Source organism: Danio rerio, chromosome 23, assembly GCF_052040795.2.
Source record: "Danio rerio strain M-AB ecotype USA chromosome 23, GRCz13ab, whole genome shotgun sequence".
NCBI classification, from domain to species: domain Eukaryota; kingdom Metazoa; phylum Chordata; class Actinopteri; order Cypriniformes; family Danionidae; genus Danio; species Danio rerio.
Window position 1 is genome coordinate 47,217,501 of NC_141043.1, and position 17,765 is coordinate 47,235,265.

Sequence of the window (17,765 nt, forward strand, 5' to 3'; positions counted from 1 at the left end):
AAGAAAGAGTGTGAGTACATGTGAGCAAGTGTAAGTGTGTGTGTGTGTGTGTTTGTGCACTAGAGTGTTTGAGAATGTGTGTGATAGTGTGTGTGCAAGTGTATGTGCGAGAGTGTTGTGAGTGTGTGTGTAAATGAGTAATTGTGTATGTGCACTAATGTGTTTGTGTGAGCGAGTGTAAGTGTGTGTGAGAAAGTGTGTTTGTGTGAATGAGTAAGTGCATGCGTTAGTGTGAGCGAGTGTAAGCGTTAGTGTGTGTAAGAGAGAATGCAAGTATGAGTGAACGAGTGTAAGTGTGTGTGCACTAGAATGTTTGAGAAAGTGTGTGAGAGTGTGTGTGTGCAAGTGTGTGAGCGAGTGTGTGAGCGAGTGTGTTATGAGTGTGTGCATAAATGAGTGATTGCGTGTGTGCACTGGTGTGTTTGAGAATTTGAGTGTGTTTGAGTGCGTTTGGGTGAGCTAGTGTAAGTGTGTGTGTGTGTGTGTGTGTGCGTTTGTGTGTATGAGTAAGTGAGTTAGTGAGTGTTTGTGTGAGCAAGTGGAAGTGCGTGTGTGAGAGTGCGTTTTGTGTAAGTGAGTGAGCGCGTGTGTTTGTGTGAGCGAGTGGAAGTGTGTGCGTGTGAGAGAGTGCGTTTGTGTGTGTGTGTGAGTGAGTAAGTGCGTGCATTTGGGTGAGCGAGTGTGTTAGTGTAAGAGAGAGTGTGAGTACGTGTGAGCGAGTGTAAGTGTGTGTGCACTAGAGTGTTTGAGAGTGTGTGTGCAAGTGTGTGAGAGAGTGTGTGTGCATAAATGAGTGATTGTGTGTGTACTAGTGTGTTTGATAATTTGAGTGTGTTTGAGAGTGTGTTTGTGTGAGCGAGTGTAAGTGTGTGTGTGTGTGTGAGAGTGCGTTTGTGTGTATGAGTAAGTGAGTGCGTGTGTTTGTGTGAGCAAGTTTAAGTGTGTGTAAGAGTGCGTTTGTGTGTGCGAGTGAGTAAGTGTGTGCGTTTGGGAGCGAGTGTGTTAGTCTAAGAGAAAAGTGTGAGTACAGGTGAGCGAGTGTAAGTGTGTGTGAGCGTGTGTGCGCGCACTAGAATGTTTGAGAATGTGTGTGAGTGTGTGTGTGCAAGTGTGTGAGAGAGAGTGTATGAGCGAGAGTGTTGTGAGTGTGTGCGTAAATGAGTGATTGTGTGTGTGCACAGTAGTGTATTTGAGAATTTGAGCGTGTTTGTGTGAGCGAGTGTAAGTGTGTGTGAGAGTGAGTTTGTGTGTGCGTTTGTAAGAGAGAATGTGAGTACGTGTGAGCGAGTGTATGTGTGTGTGCGCTACAGTGTTTGAGAATGTGTGTGTGCAAGTGTGTGAGAGAGTGTGTGCGAGAGTGTTGTGAGTGTGTGCGTAAATGAGTGATTGTGTGTGTGCACTAATATGTTTGAAAGTTTGAGTGTTTGAGAGTGTGTTTGTGTGAGCGAGTGTAAGTGTGTATGTGAGAGTGTGTTTGTGTAAGTGTGTACGTTTGTGTGAGTGAGTGTAAGTGTTAGCGTGTGTAAGAGATAGTGCGAGAGTGTTGTGAGTGTGCGCGCGCGCGCGTGCGAGTTTGAGTGTGCGTGTGAAAATGTTAGAGTGTGTGTGTGTGTGTGTGTGTGTGTGTGTGTGTGTGTATGACCAAGTGTTAGAGTGTTTGTGTGTGTTCCGTTTCTCACCCTGACGGCAGTGGCTCTGGTCTCTCCCATGTCGTCCTCTTCTCCACATGATCAACAAAGTACAGACGGCCATTCTGATCCACACGCTGCTCCCAACTACACACACACAGACACACACAGACACACACAGACACACACAGACACACACAGACACACAGACACACACAGACACACACAGACACACAGACACACAGACACACAGACACACAGACACACACACACACACACACACACACACACACACACAGACACACACAGACACACACAGACACACACAGACACACACAGACACACACAGACACACACAGACACACACAGACACACAGACACACACACACACACACAGACACACACAGACACACACAGACACACACAGACACACACAGACACACACAGACACACACAGACACACACAGACACACACACACGTGGGTGTTTTTGGTCCCCACAGACAGACATTTGTCAGCATACATTCATTAGAATTCAAAACAAGACTCTTATATCTCATATATATGTTTTACCCGGGTGGCAGCGGTCCAGCGTTCACCATGCTGGGGATCCTGCTGGGGGTGGGGCCTACACTAAGGGCTGTCCTACCAGGCTGCTCCACTGTGGGGGCGGGGCTAGAATCAGAGGCTCCTCCCCCTGTGGGATTCCGAACTGGAGTGTCTGAACGAGACGAATCGCTGCCGTCTGGAAATGAGCCGGTAGAGGAAGCTGCGCAGAAACAGATCATCAGTTCCACAATGCAATGTTTTTAAATCTGTTAAAGTGACAGTGCACCTAAATTCTAACATTCTGTCCTTATTAATTTGCTTTTTACTTCTTCCAAAGCAGGTTGAGTTTCTTTAATTACAGACATTTATATTAGGGAACTATCATGTACTTACTACTTTAATGTGTGAATCAAAATATATATATATATACAATATTTAAACAATAAGTACATTGTAATGAAGTATTGATTTCCACCTAATGTGAACATGTTGCTTTGTCTAGCTTTTGTTACCTTTTGCGTTAACGCTTAATTTTTTTGTTTACGATATACACTCACTGGCCACTTTATTAGAAACACAAGTACCACGTTGGACCTCCTTTTGACTTCCGAACTGCCTTAATCCTTCGTGACATAGATTCAACAAGGTACTGGAAATATTCCTCAGAGATTTTGTTCCATATTGACGAATTGTGCTCTATTGGATTGAGCTCTGGTGACTGTGGAGGCCATTTGAGTACAGTGAACTCATTGTCATGTTCAAGAAACCAGTCTGAGATGATTTACGCTTTATGACATGGTGTGTTATCCTGCTGGAAGTAGCCATCAGAAGATGGAGACACTGTCCTCATAAAGGGATGGACATGGTCAGAACAATACTCAGGTAGGCTGTGGCGTTGACACGATGCTCAATTAGTACTGATGAGCCCAAAGTGTGCCAAGGAAATCTCCCCCACACCATTACACCACCACCACCAGCCTGAACCGCTGATACAAGGCAGGATGATCCATGCTTTCATGTTGTTGAGGCCAAATTCTGAGCCGATCATCCGAATGTGTCAGCAGAAATGGAGACTCATCAGAGCAGGAAACTTTTCTCCAATCTTCTATTGTCCAGTTTTGGTGAGTCTGTGTGAATTGTAGTCTCAGTTTCCTGTTCTTAGCTGACAGGAGCGGCACCCGGTGTGGTCTTCTGCTGCTGTAGCCCATCCGCCTCAAGGTTGGACGTGTTGTGTGTTCAGAGATGCTCTTCTGCAGAGCTCGGTATTAACGAGTGCTTATTTGAGTTACTGTTGCCTTTCTATCAGCTGAAACCAGTCTGGCCATTCTCCTCTGACCTCTAGCATCAACAAGGCATTTGCACCCACAGAACTGCCGCTCACTGGATATTTCCTCTTTGTCAGATCATTCTCTGTAAACCCCTAGAGATGGTTGTGTGTGAGTTTCTGAAATTTTTTGTGACAAACAACCATGCCACACTCAAAGTCGCTTAAATCTTCCCCATTCTGATGCTCGCTTTGAACTGCAGCAGATCGTCTCGACCATATATATGTATATGCCTAAATGCATTAACGAGCAGTCAGACAGGTGTACCTAATAAAGTGGCCGGTGAGTGAACGTTTTGTTACATTCTTATTCCGATGGCTACTTAGTCAATCGTTAAAATGACTATAATTATAATTAAATATTCTTAAAAGTAAAATATTTGGTGTTTTTGTAAGTGTGTACTTGCGTTATGATGCTGTTATATTGTTATTCTTGTATTAAACAATCATAAGTGGCATAAAATGGTCTTAAAATGAAAATAATACTGGTAACACTTTACAATCAGGCTGTATTAGTTACAATGCATGTAATGTTAATGCATTTACTAACATGAACAGTGAATGATACAGTGTTTATTCATGCTTGTTAACATTAGTTAATGATAATAAAGACATTCATTGTTAGCTCATGCTAACTCAGTGCACTAACTAATGCTAACTGGCATGAATTTGGATGTTAATAATGCATTTATAAATGTTGACCTATGATTATTAAACCCTGTGCGAGTATGGTTTGTTGCTACTTCATGATAGCAAATACACAAACTCGTGAACCCTTACTGTAAATTATGACCATAATATAATTTATCTCAATGAGTTTTGGTGCAATATATCGTACAACCAGAAATATAGATATGATGACAAGCCTAGTCTAACCTGGAGAAGATGTGGGTCTGCGAGGGGTGGGTGGAGGAGGGCGCGAGGGCCGCGGAGGTCTCTGAGCTCGAGAGCTTCTGGCAGAAACTGAAGGAGAATCCAAGCCATTCACTCGCCCGTTAGGAGCCGCCGGACGATCCTGACCCTCTGACACTGAAGGAGATGGATCTCTGCTGCTTACACACACACACACACACACACAATCATCAGGAAACGCACCAAATCTTCAGTCCAAAATCACTCGTATAATAATAATTCCAGACATGTGGAACTCCTCAAAAAAATCTATTACATTTTTGCTTCAGTCATCTGAACAATAACAATGGTAAGAGAACTTGCACTGCTATTTGTCACTCTAGACCAGGGGTCTCAAACTCAATTTACCTGGGGGCCGCAGGAGGCAAAGTCTGGGTGAGGCTGGGCCGCATAAGGGATTTCACAAAAAAAAAGTCCTCAAATGTCATTATTAACAGTTTTAATCATTTCTTCTGAACATGAAGTGTCCTGAACATTAATAGAACATTGAGTGAAGATTATGAACAGTTCTTCTGAACATGGCATCTTTTGCCTACTCCTTGCTGCCAGAGACTTGACAGCGCTTCTTCTCACAAATCTGAACCACATTTGGCTTTAGAGCGGAAGCAGTTGTCCTAGGAAAAAGTCCTAGGGAAAAAAGTGGGGGAACTCACACAAAACTTCCATTCCCTCACCTAAAAAAAAGGCGTATATATGTATAAATAAAACACCCCCACCCCACTCCAGTCCCATCAGTCTGTACCAGAGGAGCTGACACTCTAATGTTGTAGGACCTGAAGTAGGCTGTATATAGGTACATAGGTAGGTGCAGGTTGTATAAAGGTAGTTAGGTGGGTGCTGCAGGCAGTATATAGGTCCTATAGATCCTAGCCTGCCACTTACCTAGTTACAGCCAGCAGCATCTACCTATAATATATATAAGATGCAGGCTGCAGATAGGTAGCTAAGTGGCAGGCAGGGGCGGGAACAGCTTACCTTGGTTCTGGCCGGCGCGAGTTCCCTCCTAACACTTCCCGCCTGTCACAGAGTCTAACAAAGGGGCAGGGTGCGTGGTGACGTCACCGGCATCCCCGCCCCTTTGATTACACGGCGGGCGGGGAATGCCAGTGACCGCTGTGTACGGATAGAATCAGCGGAGCGGGGAGCGCTCTCTCTCCCCGCTCCGCTGATTCTGTCAGTGTACAGCGGTCAGCGCGGGCCACAAAATATTGCACTGAGGGCCGCAAATGGCCCGCGGGCCGCGAGTTTGAGACCGCTGATCTAGACAATAATTTCAGTCATTAAGGTCAGTTTTTCTTTGAAAATTGGATTTATGTCTCATAAATAAATAATCTTTCCATTGATGTATGGTTTGTTAGGACAGGAGAACATTTGGCCAAGATACAACTACATGAACATATGTAATATGAGGGTTTAAAAGTTGTAGCAATGCAACGTACAGTAGGAAATGTGTTTACAGGGCTTTACATTAACACTCGCCAACCCGCCAAATACGGGTAGATATCAGCTTTGGCGGGTTAGACAGATAATCCCACTAGCCACTTTGGCTGGTTGAAAATAATTTTTAACTTGTAGTTTTCCTAAAAGCAGGGTTCGACTATAAGAATGACCCAACATGCGTGCAAATGAGATCTTAGAATGGAGAAACAGAACGACTAACAAAAAAATTGCATTCGCACGAGCAGAAGAATACCAAATGAGAGGATAACCACTCGCGCTAACAGCTGATGTGATGCGCGCGACTTTTTAAAGCGCATGCGTGCTCCTGTTTCCTTCATTGAAGCATGCGTGGCTGGAACGCAACTGTGATCGGATCTCTTTCAAATAGTCAGGCAAAAAAGTAATGCTATGCACACACAGTGTTGCTGCTTTCAAGAGCTCCAAATGTGTCTTTTTGCTTTCGCTTTGAACAGATTATTAATTGGCCTTAACCGTGCGATCATCCCTATCACACAGTATGTTTTTCACCCGCTTTCATTTGCTTACGGTTATTTTTGTTCATATGGCTTAATTATCATTTTTTTACAACAACATTGCTTTAATGAACTCTTCATTTATGTGTAGTTAACTGATCTGAGAGACCTTTAGCGAGGACAGATTACTGTGCATATTTTTGATACATGACAATAATAATTTTAAAAAGTCAATTGCTTTTCTTTGTTTTTTTTAAAGAAATGTTTTGTTAAATAAAAAGTATAGTATACAGCTATATTTAGCTTGTTTGACACATTTAAAATTTGTGGCTAAGAAATAATTATTGTTTGGTGTGGTCAGAGATAAAGCAGGTAAATCCTTAATTTTGAGTTCTGAAAAGTCATTAAACCATGACCCATGTGCTCATACACGACACACAAAACGTGAAATGAATAAGAAGGCATGTGGACAAAAAAAATCTAAATCAAGTAATTTTAGCATGTCAAAGTCATATTTATGCATATAAAAATATTTTCCCAATAACAAAATTGTGGCTAGTGAAAATGCAGATTTTCACAGTATGTCTGATATATATATATATATATATATATATATATATATATATATATATATATATATATATATATATATATATATATATATATATATATATATATATATATATATTTTTTTTTTTTTTTTTTTTTTATGTTTACTATGTATTTTGTTCTGTAGTTCAAACAAAAACCCAAAAAAATATATATATTTTGGGAAAAAAATGTTAGAAACATGATTAACTTATTTTATTTAAGCTATAATTAATATAAAAAATTGTTATCATGACTTTGATCATATCATTTTTTACAGCGTGCTAATGGGCTAACAGTCAGTGTTTTTCAGCCAAGGATGAACTTCATGTGACTTTTTCCAATTTCAAAAGGTTCCTTTTACAGCATTGAAATTCCTTTGAAAATACTGGGGTAAAACTTGCTCCCATATTTTAAAAGACATGGTGCAGAAAAATATAATTGAATGCAGTGCTTCTTATTTGGTTTGAGACCCACTTTATTTCATATATCTATCAGGCAGTGAAGATCACTGAGTTTTAAAGAAATCAGATCTTAAACGCGGCGATTTTATATGGGATGACAATTAACAAGAAGCTTTGGAGCTGGCTGGCTGACTGAAATTAAAAGTCTGTGTGCATATACCCCATTCATGCTAGCAATGTTAGCAAAAACCATAAAGGGATGTTTACAAATTGCTGAATTCTAAGACAACATGCTAGCAACATGCTAAAACATGCAGTCTGTGTTAATTTATTCTAGAAAAATACAAGCAACTAACAAAAATCTAAAAAAAAAATTAACTATGCTCATAACACATGCTAACAACATCTTAAAACACGTCACCAATGTGTTATTTCATGTTAGCAATGTGCTATTTCAAATAGAAATATGCTAGGAATGTGATGAATCATGACCAAAACCATTTGATGGTAAGTAAAAGGTGATCTCATTTACATTTCTGGGGGTGAATAATGCCTTCAAGCATACTGGAAATCTGAAAAATTTATGCTAGAAACACGCTTGTCAATGTGCAATAACATGTTAGCATAATGTTTAATCACCCTAGAAACCAGACTATCTGTTTGTTTGCTTGCTTGCTTGTTTAAACTTTAAATTACAGTAAATTATCAACTAAACCCAACTTGAAAGTCTGTCTAGTTTCCACTTGTACTTTGACTGTTAATTAAGGACTTTAAATAACGATTTAATGTTAATGAATGAGGAGATACCTTCGGCCCGAGTCTTCATTGAGCTCAGATTCCCCATTTAAAGTATCTGGAAAACAAAACTATCAGTCAATTTTAATCTTTTACTGTATATTATTAACCCATCTGTGTCTTTCAGACTCACTGAGCGACTGACTCTGGTTGCTGGCCTCAGCTGACTGGAACATTTCAGGATCCACCTGCAGGCCGTCCAGACACACGGACAGATCCCCGATGCTGTCAGACTGATCCCTGTCGCACAGTTGTAGCGTCTGCACCACCTCACAGACTGAAACACACAAGAGTCGGGAAAAGCTCAGAATAAAACACTATATAATTACATGCTATGATATTAAAGGAAACCCTGGCTATCAAGACTTGTATGCCTTATTATGATGTAAATGCCATATAATGTAAATTATAGAGTTCATCAAGATTCTTTGGATTTATCTTCAATGCCTCCTCCTCCATCTTAAGCCAGTCATGCTTAATAATGTTCATGTCTGGTGACTGGGCTGGCCAATCCTGGAGCACCTTGACCTTCTTTGCTTTCAGGAGTTTTGATGTGGAGGCTGAAGTATGAGAAGGAGCGCTATCCTGCTGGAGAATTGTCCCTCTCCTGCGGTTTGTAATGTAATGGGCAGCACAAATGTCTTGATACCTCAGGCTGTTGATGTTGCAGATCTCTCGCACACGCCCATACTGAATGTAACCCCAAACCATGATTTTTCCTTCACCAAACATGACTGATTTCTCTGAGAATCTTGGTCCATGCTGGTTCCAGTAGGTCTTCTGCAGTATTGGTGATGATCAGGATGCAGCTCAACAGATGATCCATCTGAGAAAATCAACCGTCTGCCACTTTTCCAAACCATCAACTAGAAGTCAAGTTATTTTTTTTTTGCTCTTACAACTGGGATCGATGACAAGACTTTTGTCAGATAGTGTATGTGTCTGACATTTGACTTACTGCTAGTCTCTGTTCAGGATCAGCTCAATTTAACGGACACACTGTTTCCTCCATGTTTTGTAAAGACAGGAGCACATCCGTTTTGTGTTTTCATTAAGTATTCATGAACATGCATCGAACTCAGTGCAAGGTTTCTGTATGCATGATGCATTTTTAAGGTTAACAAATACGGTATAAACACATATATAACTGTGTATTTACTGCAAAGACCTAATAGTTTTCATTCCAGAGTGAACGAACCCTTTAAGGCTGATTTATACTTCTGCATCAAACGCCGGCGTATGCTACGGCGCTGACGCATAGCCCTTCGCCGTGGCCATCGGTGTCGCTGACTTGCACCTCTCAGAAAATGTAACTACACGTCGCAAGCTCTGTGATTGGTCGGCTTGGTAGCGCTGACGAGTCTGGGCGGGACCGAGAGCCGCCTGAATGGTGCGAGCCTTATGGAGCGATCGTTTACAAGTGTGGAGTCCCGTGAAGGAGCTACGCTTCCCGTGAAGCTACGCGCGTTGGATGCGCCGTGGGTTACGCCGGTCACTTGACGCAAGAGTATAAACCAGGCTTTAGTGCAATTAGTGTGGGCGGGGCTTAAACTCACTTTTCATGTCATGTGACTTGAGCGTCTCGCTGATGTCGAGTGTGGCCACGCCCAGCAGAAGGTCTGATTTGAGCGTCTGGTGGCTCCAAACACGGAAGATCAGCTTGCTGAATGGAGTCACGATCCTGATCGACAAACACAAGCAGAGACATCAGAAAAGCAAAAAAAAACACACACACATGCATGCGCACACATAATTACACACATACATACATCATATCCAACCCGCTCTTTAAGATCTCAAAACTCAGGGCTTCTGCTAGTACCTAGAATAGCAAAGTCTACTAAAGGAGGTCGAGCCTTCTCATTTATGGCTCCTAAACTCTGGAATAGCCTTCCTGATGATGTCCGAGGCTCAGACACACTCTCCCAGTTCAAAACTAGATTAAAGATCTATCTGTTTAGTAAAGCATACACTCAGTGCATCAGTTAGCAGTATGACACATAAATGTGCTCCACGCAGGATTCTGCATCTTGTTTATATACACTATGAACAGCAGCTACGCTAATTATTCTCTTTATTTCCACCTGGGGATGCTCATCATGAGGCTCTCAGACTATGCAGCATCACTAATTCGATCCAAGACCAGAGAGGAGATGATCCCAAAGTCTCCATAATTCTGGACCAGGCCGTATCCTGAGCAGCTGCTTTGGTGATCATGGAGGAGTGGAGAGCATGAGACTGATTCCAGTGACTCTCCAGGGACAGACGAGTCTTCGCTGAGGTTCAGCTTCCAGCCTTCGGTGCCTAGACTGCAGCTCTGCACAAGACGTTTGGCCAGTGGAGATATGGTCATGCCCAACTGGGCCTGGTTTCTCTCAAGGTTTTTTTTATTCTTCACTTTCGCCAATTGGTGAAGTTTTTCCCTCGCCGCTGTCGCCACTGGCTTGCTTGGTTCGGGTTCTGTAGAGCTGCGCATCAATGGATTTGCTCTTCAATGTTTGGACTCTCAGTAGTGATTATTAAACCGGTAACACTTTAAGATAAGGTTCATTAGTTAATGCATTCACTAACATGAACTAATCATGAACAACACATGTACAGCATTTATTAATCATAATTGAACATTTACTAATGCATTATTAATGTCCAAGTCCATGCTAGTTAACATTAGTTAATGCACCATGAGTTAACATGAACTAACAATGAACAACTGTATTTTCATAAACTAACATTAACTAACATGAACAAATACTGTAGTAAATGTATTGTTCATTGTTTGTTCATGTTAGTAAATGCATTAATTATCATTAACTAATGAACCTTATTGTAAAGTGTGACCATTAAACCACACTGAACTAAGCTAAACTGAACTGGCACTGTTTCAATTTACTATGACTTTTCGTCTGAAGATGCTGACACAATCTAAATTGTAAAAGTGCTAAACAATGTTGAATTGAAAACACACAAAATGTCTTCAAAATGTTAACTTAAACGTCTTCCACTATGCCTATTTTTGATGGTCTATTCCTGACAGTTTCCTATTTTTGACGGTCTCCTCAATCATACAATCAAACATTCAGCTTCAAATGTCATGATATAATTAAGTAAAATTTTCAGGTTTTTGGTGCGTTTACGAATTTAAAAAAACACTAAAATAAAAATAAACACTTACAGGGTTCAACACTAAGGATTTTTTCTACTGGGCCGATCGGGCCAGTGGTTCAGATTTTTACTTGCCCTGCCAAAATGTGTGGCCCCACCCAAAAAAATAAATAAATAAATGGAAGTTAATAGCTATTTTTAGCCGCATATTTTAAGTAATGTGTCAAAAATAAAATCTGTGATTCTACAATTTCAATACTTTAAAATTGTTAAAAAGTGTCATGCGAACAAAAACAGCAGAGGAAAATGTGGTGGTATTTTATTGCGGTTCGAAATTATTTAACAATTGGTGGCTGACTTGTCAAACTGACGGCAAACTGTGCAAAACATGACTTCATTTTTTTATTGTGTTGTTCACACATAAATATCTGCTTGCAAGACATTAGAAACAGACGTTTTCTTTTAGCCTTATAATTTAATGTTGCCGTTTCTTCGCTGTATTGGTTGTTACCAAGTTACGGAAAAAGATTGCATGCTCAAAACATCAAGGGCCCTATCATACACGCGGCGCAGTGTGGCGCAATAGTCTTTTGGTAGTTTAAGCTTGGCGCAAGAGTGGTTTTGAGGCGTTGCGCTACGCTGTTTTAATAGCAAATGCATTAGCGCTCATTTGTGCGCCCCTAGGCGTTCTGGTCTAAAAAGGAAGGCGTTCTGAGGCGGACCGCTGGCGCGTTGCTATTTTGAGAAACTAAAATAGATTTTTCATTAGACCAAAACTAACCTGGTCTAAACTCCAGCGCAGAGTTGCACCTCGCTTACACACTGCTTAATACACACAAGAGAGCAACAGGCAAATATCTTTACATATGAAAAAATTTAATATTGAGGATATATATAGGATATAATAAGAATAGATATAGAATATAAATATAAAGGATTAAAATATTACAAAACATATTATTTTCTAGCCTACATAAATATGAAAAATCACTGCTTTTATGTCTTCTTCATCTCGGGAGGCTTTTTCAGTTCATTCATAACAATTTGCTTTTGTATAATGTTATTATTATTAGCAGTATTATTTATTATATCCATATTTATATTTGTTTTATTAAAAACAAGCTTAGATTTGTCCACCTGTCAGGTTTTAGACCATATGGGGCACAGCATGTGTTTTAGGACATAACTCAGGTTTTTGAGCACACTTTGTTATTATTGTTCATTTATTCGTTTCCTGGAAATTAGAACTGAATTTAGAAATAGTTTTGAAACTAATATTTGCGCTTAACAAACAAAAGTATTTATTTATAGACTAATTGATGTCTGTGCGTGAAGGTTTCCCTATTCACGAGAGCGAATGTCAAAGTAGATCCTTTATCTCTCATTGTCACGCAGTAGATGCTCTGTTTAACAGTTTTCTGTTAAAAAAACTGTGAACTGTTTGCTAGTGAAATGCTAATTTTTTCCACTTAGACTTACTTTGCGTCCTGTAAATAGCGAATGCGCTCTTGGCGCGACGCAGCTGGCTCTTAAAGGAAATGGGAGATGAGACTCTAATTGGTTTATTCTCAAAACACACCTATAACTCATTAAGAAAATAAACTCAACCCTTTTAGACCATGCGCCATGACGCAAAGCAGGTTTTCCCGTCCTTAAATTAGCAAAAACTCGTTCTGACACGCCCTGAAAGCGTTTGCGCCCTGCGTTTTGCGTTCTGCGCATGGACCGTCAAAATAGAGCCCCAAATCTGAGAAGAGGAACCGGAAAGCAATATGGTGTTTACGATATCACAAAGTAGGTAGTGTTTAAAGACTTAAAAGCAAAACTAAAAATGCATGCAATTGACAAATAGTCACTGACTAATTAAATGTTAGAGACAAGGCAGCACTGTCCCAACCGGGCCAGTAATGATCCTGTCTACTGTCCCAAGCTATCACGCTGACCCTGGGCCACCGGGCAGTCCTTATTGTTGAGCCCTGACATAAATAAAAATAATGTGAATGAAAGATCTATTTTCTGTTTTATTTAAAATCTGTTATTAACTATTCATTTTATGTCTGAAAACACACAAAGAAAAGATCTGACTTGGCAAACAGCCCTAATAATAGACTTGTGATGTGGTCAAGACTGATTGTTTGTTAACAATGGCTTCAGGTGAAGAAAAAAAGAGGCTGATGGAGAACTGAACTGCAGGAAAACACACTGGTGAAGGGGAATGTGGAACTGGAGGAGTTAGAGCTGCTTTCCGGTCAAACACACACTTACACGCACACGAACACACCCACACAATTGCACGCTCACATACACACGCACACATTCACAACCATATACACGCATGCACACCCACATATTTGCAAACACACATTCACAAACACACTCACTCATATGTACACATCTGAAACTGTATGCATGCATGCACACATTCGTAACCGAATGTTCGTACGCACACACACATTCACACATGCACATGCGCACACACATATTCGTATATGCACACTCCTGCAAAACCATACAGTCGCAACTGTATGCACGCACACTCACACATTTCACCAACACACTCGCACATACGCACACATTTGAAACCGTATGCACACATGCACACACAAATATACATTCGCAACCGTATGCACACACACACACACACACACACCCACACATGCACATAAGCACACACTAACAATCGCACGCACACATATTTGCACACGCACATACACATTTGCAAACACACATACACACACACACGCACGCACACACACACGCGTTCGCAACCACACACACATATTTACATGCGCACACACACGTATTCAAAACCGTATGCACGCTAGCACACACATACACAAATTTGCAACCGTATACACACACATACACAAACACCCACACATCTGCACACGCACACACATTCCTACAAGCACATACGCACATTCACACAAATTCGCAATCGTATGCAAACACACACACACTTGCACGCGCACACACACACACAAACACACACATTTGCACTCGCACATACACACATTTGAAACTTTGCATACATGCACACATTTGCAACCACGCACACACATTCACAACTGTACTCACTCACACACACCAACACATTCGCAAAAGCACATACACATGGAAACACACATTCGCACACGTACATACATATGCATATGCACAACCATATGCAGGCACACGCATGCACGCACACATTTGCAACCGTACACACGCATACAAAGGTCTGAAAGTGAACCACACTCACACTGCGAACGACTGCTTCCACTTGGGCGAGTGTGTGTTGTTGCATTTCTCCGTCTTCTTCGACTGGCCATCCACACACACCTCCACATACGGACTCGGACCGAACCAGTTCTTCTTGTTTTCCTTGAGTTTGGCAGAAATCACTGCAAACATGGAGAACACACACAAACACTCAACATCAACACACCATTGCATACACACTGATGAAGACGCTCGCAACTCAATTCACTTCACACTCAATATATCTTAACTGGAGAAATTAAGGGTGCTTTCACACCTGCCTTATTTAGTTGGATTGAATGGCACTAGAGTTCGTTTCCCCTTTTGGTGCGGTTCGTTTGGGCAGGTGTGAATGCAGCAATCGTACTCGAGTGCGCAGCAAAAGCTGACCGAATAAGCGTACCGAGACCTGCTTGAAGAGGTGGTCTCGGTACGCTTTCAAACGAACCCTGGAGCGGTTCGTTAGTGGTAAGAATATGATCCGTACTACAACAGGTCCAACCGCAAAAAGTACTGCGCCTTTTGGACAAATTTAGCTGCCGTAGGCCGATGCGCTGTGCATTATGGGATATGGAGGAAAAATATTTGTTGACAGCGCTTTACCAACAGAGAGAGAGAGAGAGAGAATAACATTACCTGATGGATCGTTGGTAATATTTCCGCAAGATGACCATGTCGCAGTTTAGCTAAATTAATTCACACCTCCTCCTGAAGTGACGAGCGATGCATTAAAACATTTTTTACAGCCGCGGCCGCGCTTCATTCTCGAAATGTATAGTTTGTATAAAGCAGGGACACAATCAGTCAGCGCAGTCGTCCCTCCACAGTCAAAGGTTTTGTTTACTTGCGGGAGTTCAAAGGCATTTTACCGCACATTAATTCTGACCAATCAATAAGCAGTTTAGGAAATATGTTCAACAACATCTGGCCAATGAGAGATGTGGATTTTGTCAGATGACCGCATTTTGGTTCGTTTCAACTGGTTCGGACCAAAGCCAGCAGTGTGGTGTGAAAACGGCCCAAAGACGGCAGAAGATGCAACAATGTATCATTTAATACCCTTGGTCCGGACCAAATGAAGCGAACTACAGATGTGAAAGCACCCTAAAGCTTGTTGAAGCCGGAGTACAGGTGAATGAACAAAAACCAAAATAACAACACATCTCCTTATAAATCAGGTAAATGTAAGATGCACACATTGGCATATTGTTACATGAGTGATGGAGACTGCAGAGAAACGTCAATCTATTGCTTCAATTTGATAATTGACTAATTGCCGGACTCTATAAGTTGTATTAAACAATAATAATAAAAAAAACATTCCTCCACAATCCAAACACGTGATATAGGTGAATTGGGTAGGCTAAATTGTCCGTAGTGTATGTGTGTGAATGAGAGTGTATGGGTGTTTCCCAGTGACGGATTGCAGCAGGAAGGGCATTCACTGCTTGAAACACGTGCTGGATAAGTTGGCGGTTCATTCCGCTGTGGCGACCACTGATTGATAAAGGGACTAAGCTGAAAAGAAAATGAATGAATGAAAAAAAAACATGCATACAACATTTTCTTTTCGGCTTAGTCCCTTTATTAATCAGGGGTCGCAACAGTGGAATGAACCGCCAACTATTCCAGAATATGTTTTACGCAGCGGATGCCATTTCAGCAGCAACCCAGTAATGGGAAACACCCATACACTATCATTCACACACAAATACTTATACACGACAGCCAGTTTAGCTTATTCGATTCACCTATAGCGCGTGTGTTTGAACTAGAGGTCTGCATTCCAGTGGCTGTACCGCAAGACCCGACCAGATTTCTAGCGGCACGGGAATAAGTTTCAATATAAAGCGCGGGAGCGGTCGGTAACTGGTGTATTTTGGATGGGAGCGGGCGGTCTAACAATATCGCTCCCGACTCCCGAGTGAGCGAGCACACGTATGTATGTGTGTGAATGAGAGAGCATGATGCTGTGTTTAAGTTGTTTGTTGCTGTCTATGTGTGTGTGCGTGTGTGTGTGTGTGTGAATGAGAGAGAGTGTGATGCTGTCAGTCTGTGTGTCACTTGCTTGGTGCTTATGTGTGTGTGTGTTTATACAGACAGCATGTTATAGGCTGCCGGGACTCTGTATAGCTGGGTGGTTTTCGGTTTTGTTCTCCCGTTTCCGCTGACGGGCGCGGCTGGACAACAAGTGATGAATATAAGCGGGAGCGGTCGGGTTTGGACTAAAACCTGGCTGGAGCGGGATTCAAAATTTAGTCCCGTACAGTTCTCTATTTTGGACTGTGGGGGAAACCAGAGCACCCAGAGGAAACCCACGTCAACAAGGGGAGAACATGCAAACTCGACACAGAAATGCCAACTGACCCAGCTGAGACTTGAACCAGTGACCTTCTTGCTGTGAGGCCAAAGTGCTAACCACTGAGCCATCATGTCTGTTTAAACTAAAGAAGAAATCAATCACTATTTAAAACAAATATTTGTTTAGTTTATTAAATATATTTTAAAATAATGTAAATGCTACTTTAATTGAATTGCTACTTAAAAAAAAAACAAGGAATATTTTTAATTATTATTAGTAAAACTTTTAAATTTAAAAGAAAAAACAAAACAAAAATGCAGCTTTGTCCAGTGTTACTGTTATTGTACACTACTCAATTACTATATTACTTCTACACTCTAAAAAATAACTCAAGAGGTCTGTTACCACTACATAGTTTAATAAATTTTTGTAACTTAAACAATTCTAAAATGCTAATAAGATTAAAACTTTTAAATTACCAGAATAATTTTATTAAGTTTTTAAAACAGGAAAATATTGATAATTACATCAATTAAAAAAGCAGCTAATTTAAAGGTAAATATATCTGTCAGTTACTTTAAAACAATATTTAACTTGTAGCAAACTAAAGAAATTGGGTTGATAACCCACACTAATGGAGTTGTTTTGTTTTTTTTAAGTCCACACACTGATGTTTTTTTGTTATTTTTTTATACTGATAATATGGGACAGTACATGTTTTTGTTTTGTAAAACAATGAAAACCTGTGGTTAAATACAAATAAAAAACTACAGAAAAACAAAAATGTTGTTGTTAAAATGTATTTCTTACAAGCATAAACATTAAATCTGAAAACAAACAAAAAGTTTTAACAATTTCGGCTACTTAATTTAGTTGAGGTTCTAAACTTGAAAATGTGCATGTAATTAATTACATAACACTGGACTTGTTTTCAATTTTAAAATAAAAAACATTAAAATAAAAAAATTTGAGTACTCAACTTAAAGATTTAAAGGTTTTGCTATGTAAA

The 17,765-nt window shown here is 40.6% G+C and overlaps 1 protein-coding gene across 7 annotated transcripts in view; it reads right to left on the bottom strand.

The window, feature by feature from the left end:
- Nucleotides 1-17,765, bottom strand: part of itchb (itchy E3 ubiquitin protein ligase b) — an 85,590-nt gene that overhangs the window by 47,077 nt on the left and 20,748 nt on the right. For 4 of the 7 annotated variants that reach the window (XR_015522561.1, XR_015522563.1, XM_087304970.1 and 1 more), the window contains exons 3-9: nucleotides 14,456-14,597; nucleotides 9,669-9,793; nucleotides 8,246-8,389; nucleotides 8,125-8,170; nucleotides 4,377-4,549; nucleotides 2,201-2,396; nucleotides 1,680-1,775 (exon numbers count right to left, since the gene is read on the bottom strand). Coding sequence is in view for 3 of the 7 variants with exons in the window: in XM_087304970.1 (XP_087161096.1) it covers nucleotides 1,680-1,775; nucleotides 2,201-2,396; nucleotides 4,377-4,549; nucleotides 8,125-8,170; nucleotides 8,246-8,389; nucleotides 9,669-9,793; nucleotides 14,456-14,597 (922 nt within the window). In the remaining 4 variants the exon portion in view is untranslated. 7 annotated transcript variants of the gene reach the window in all.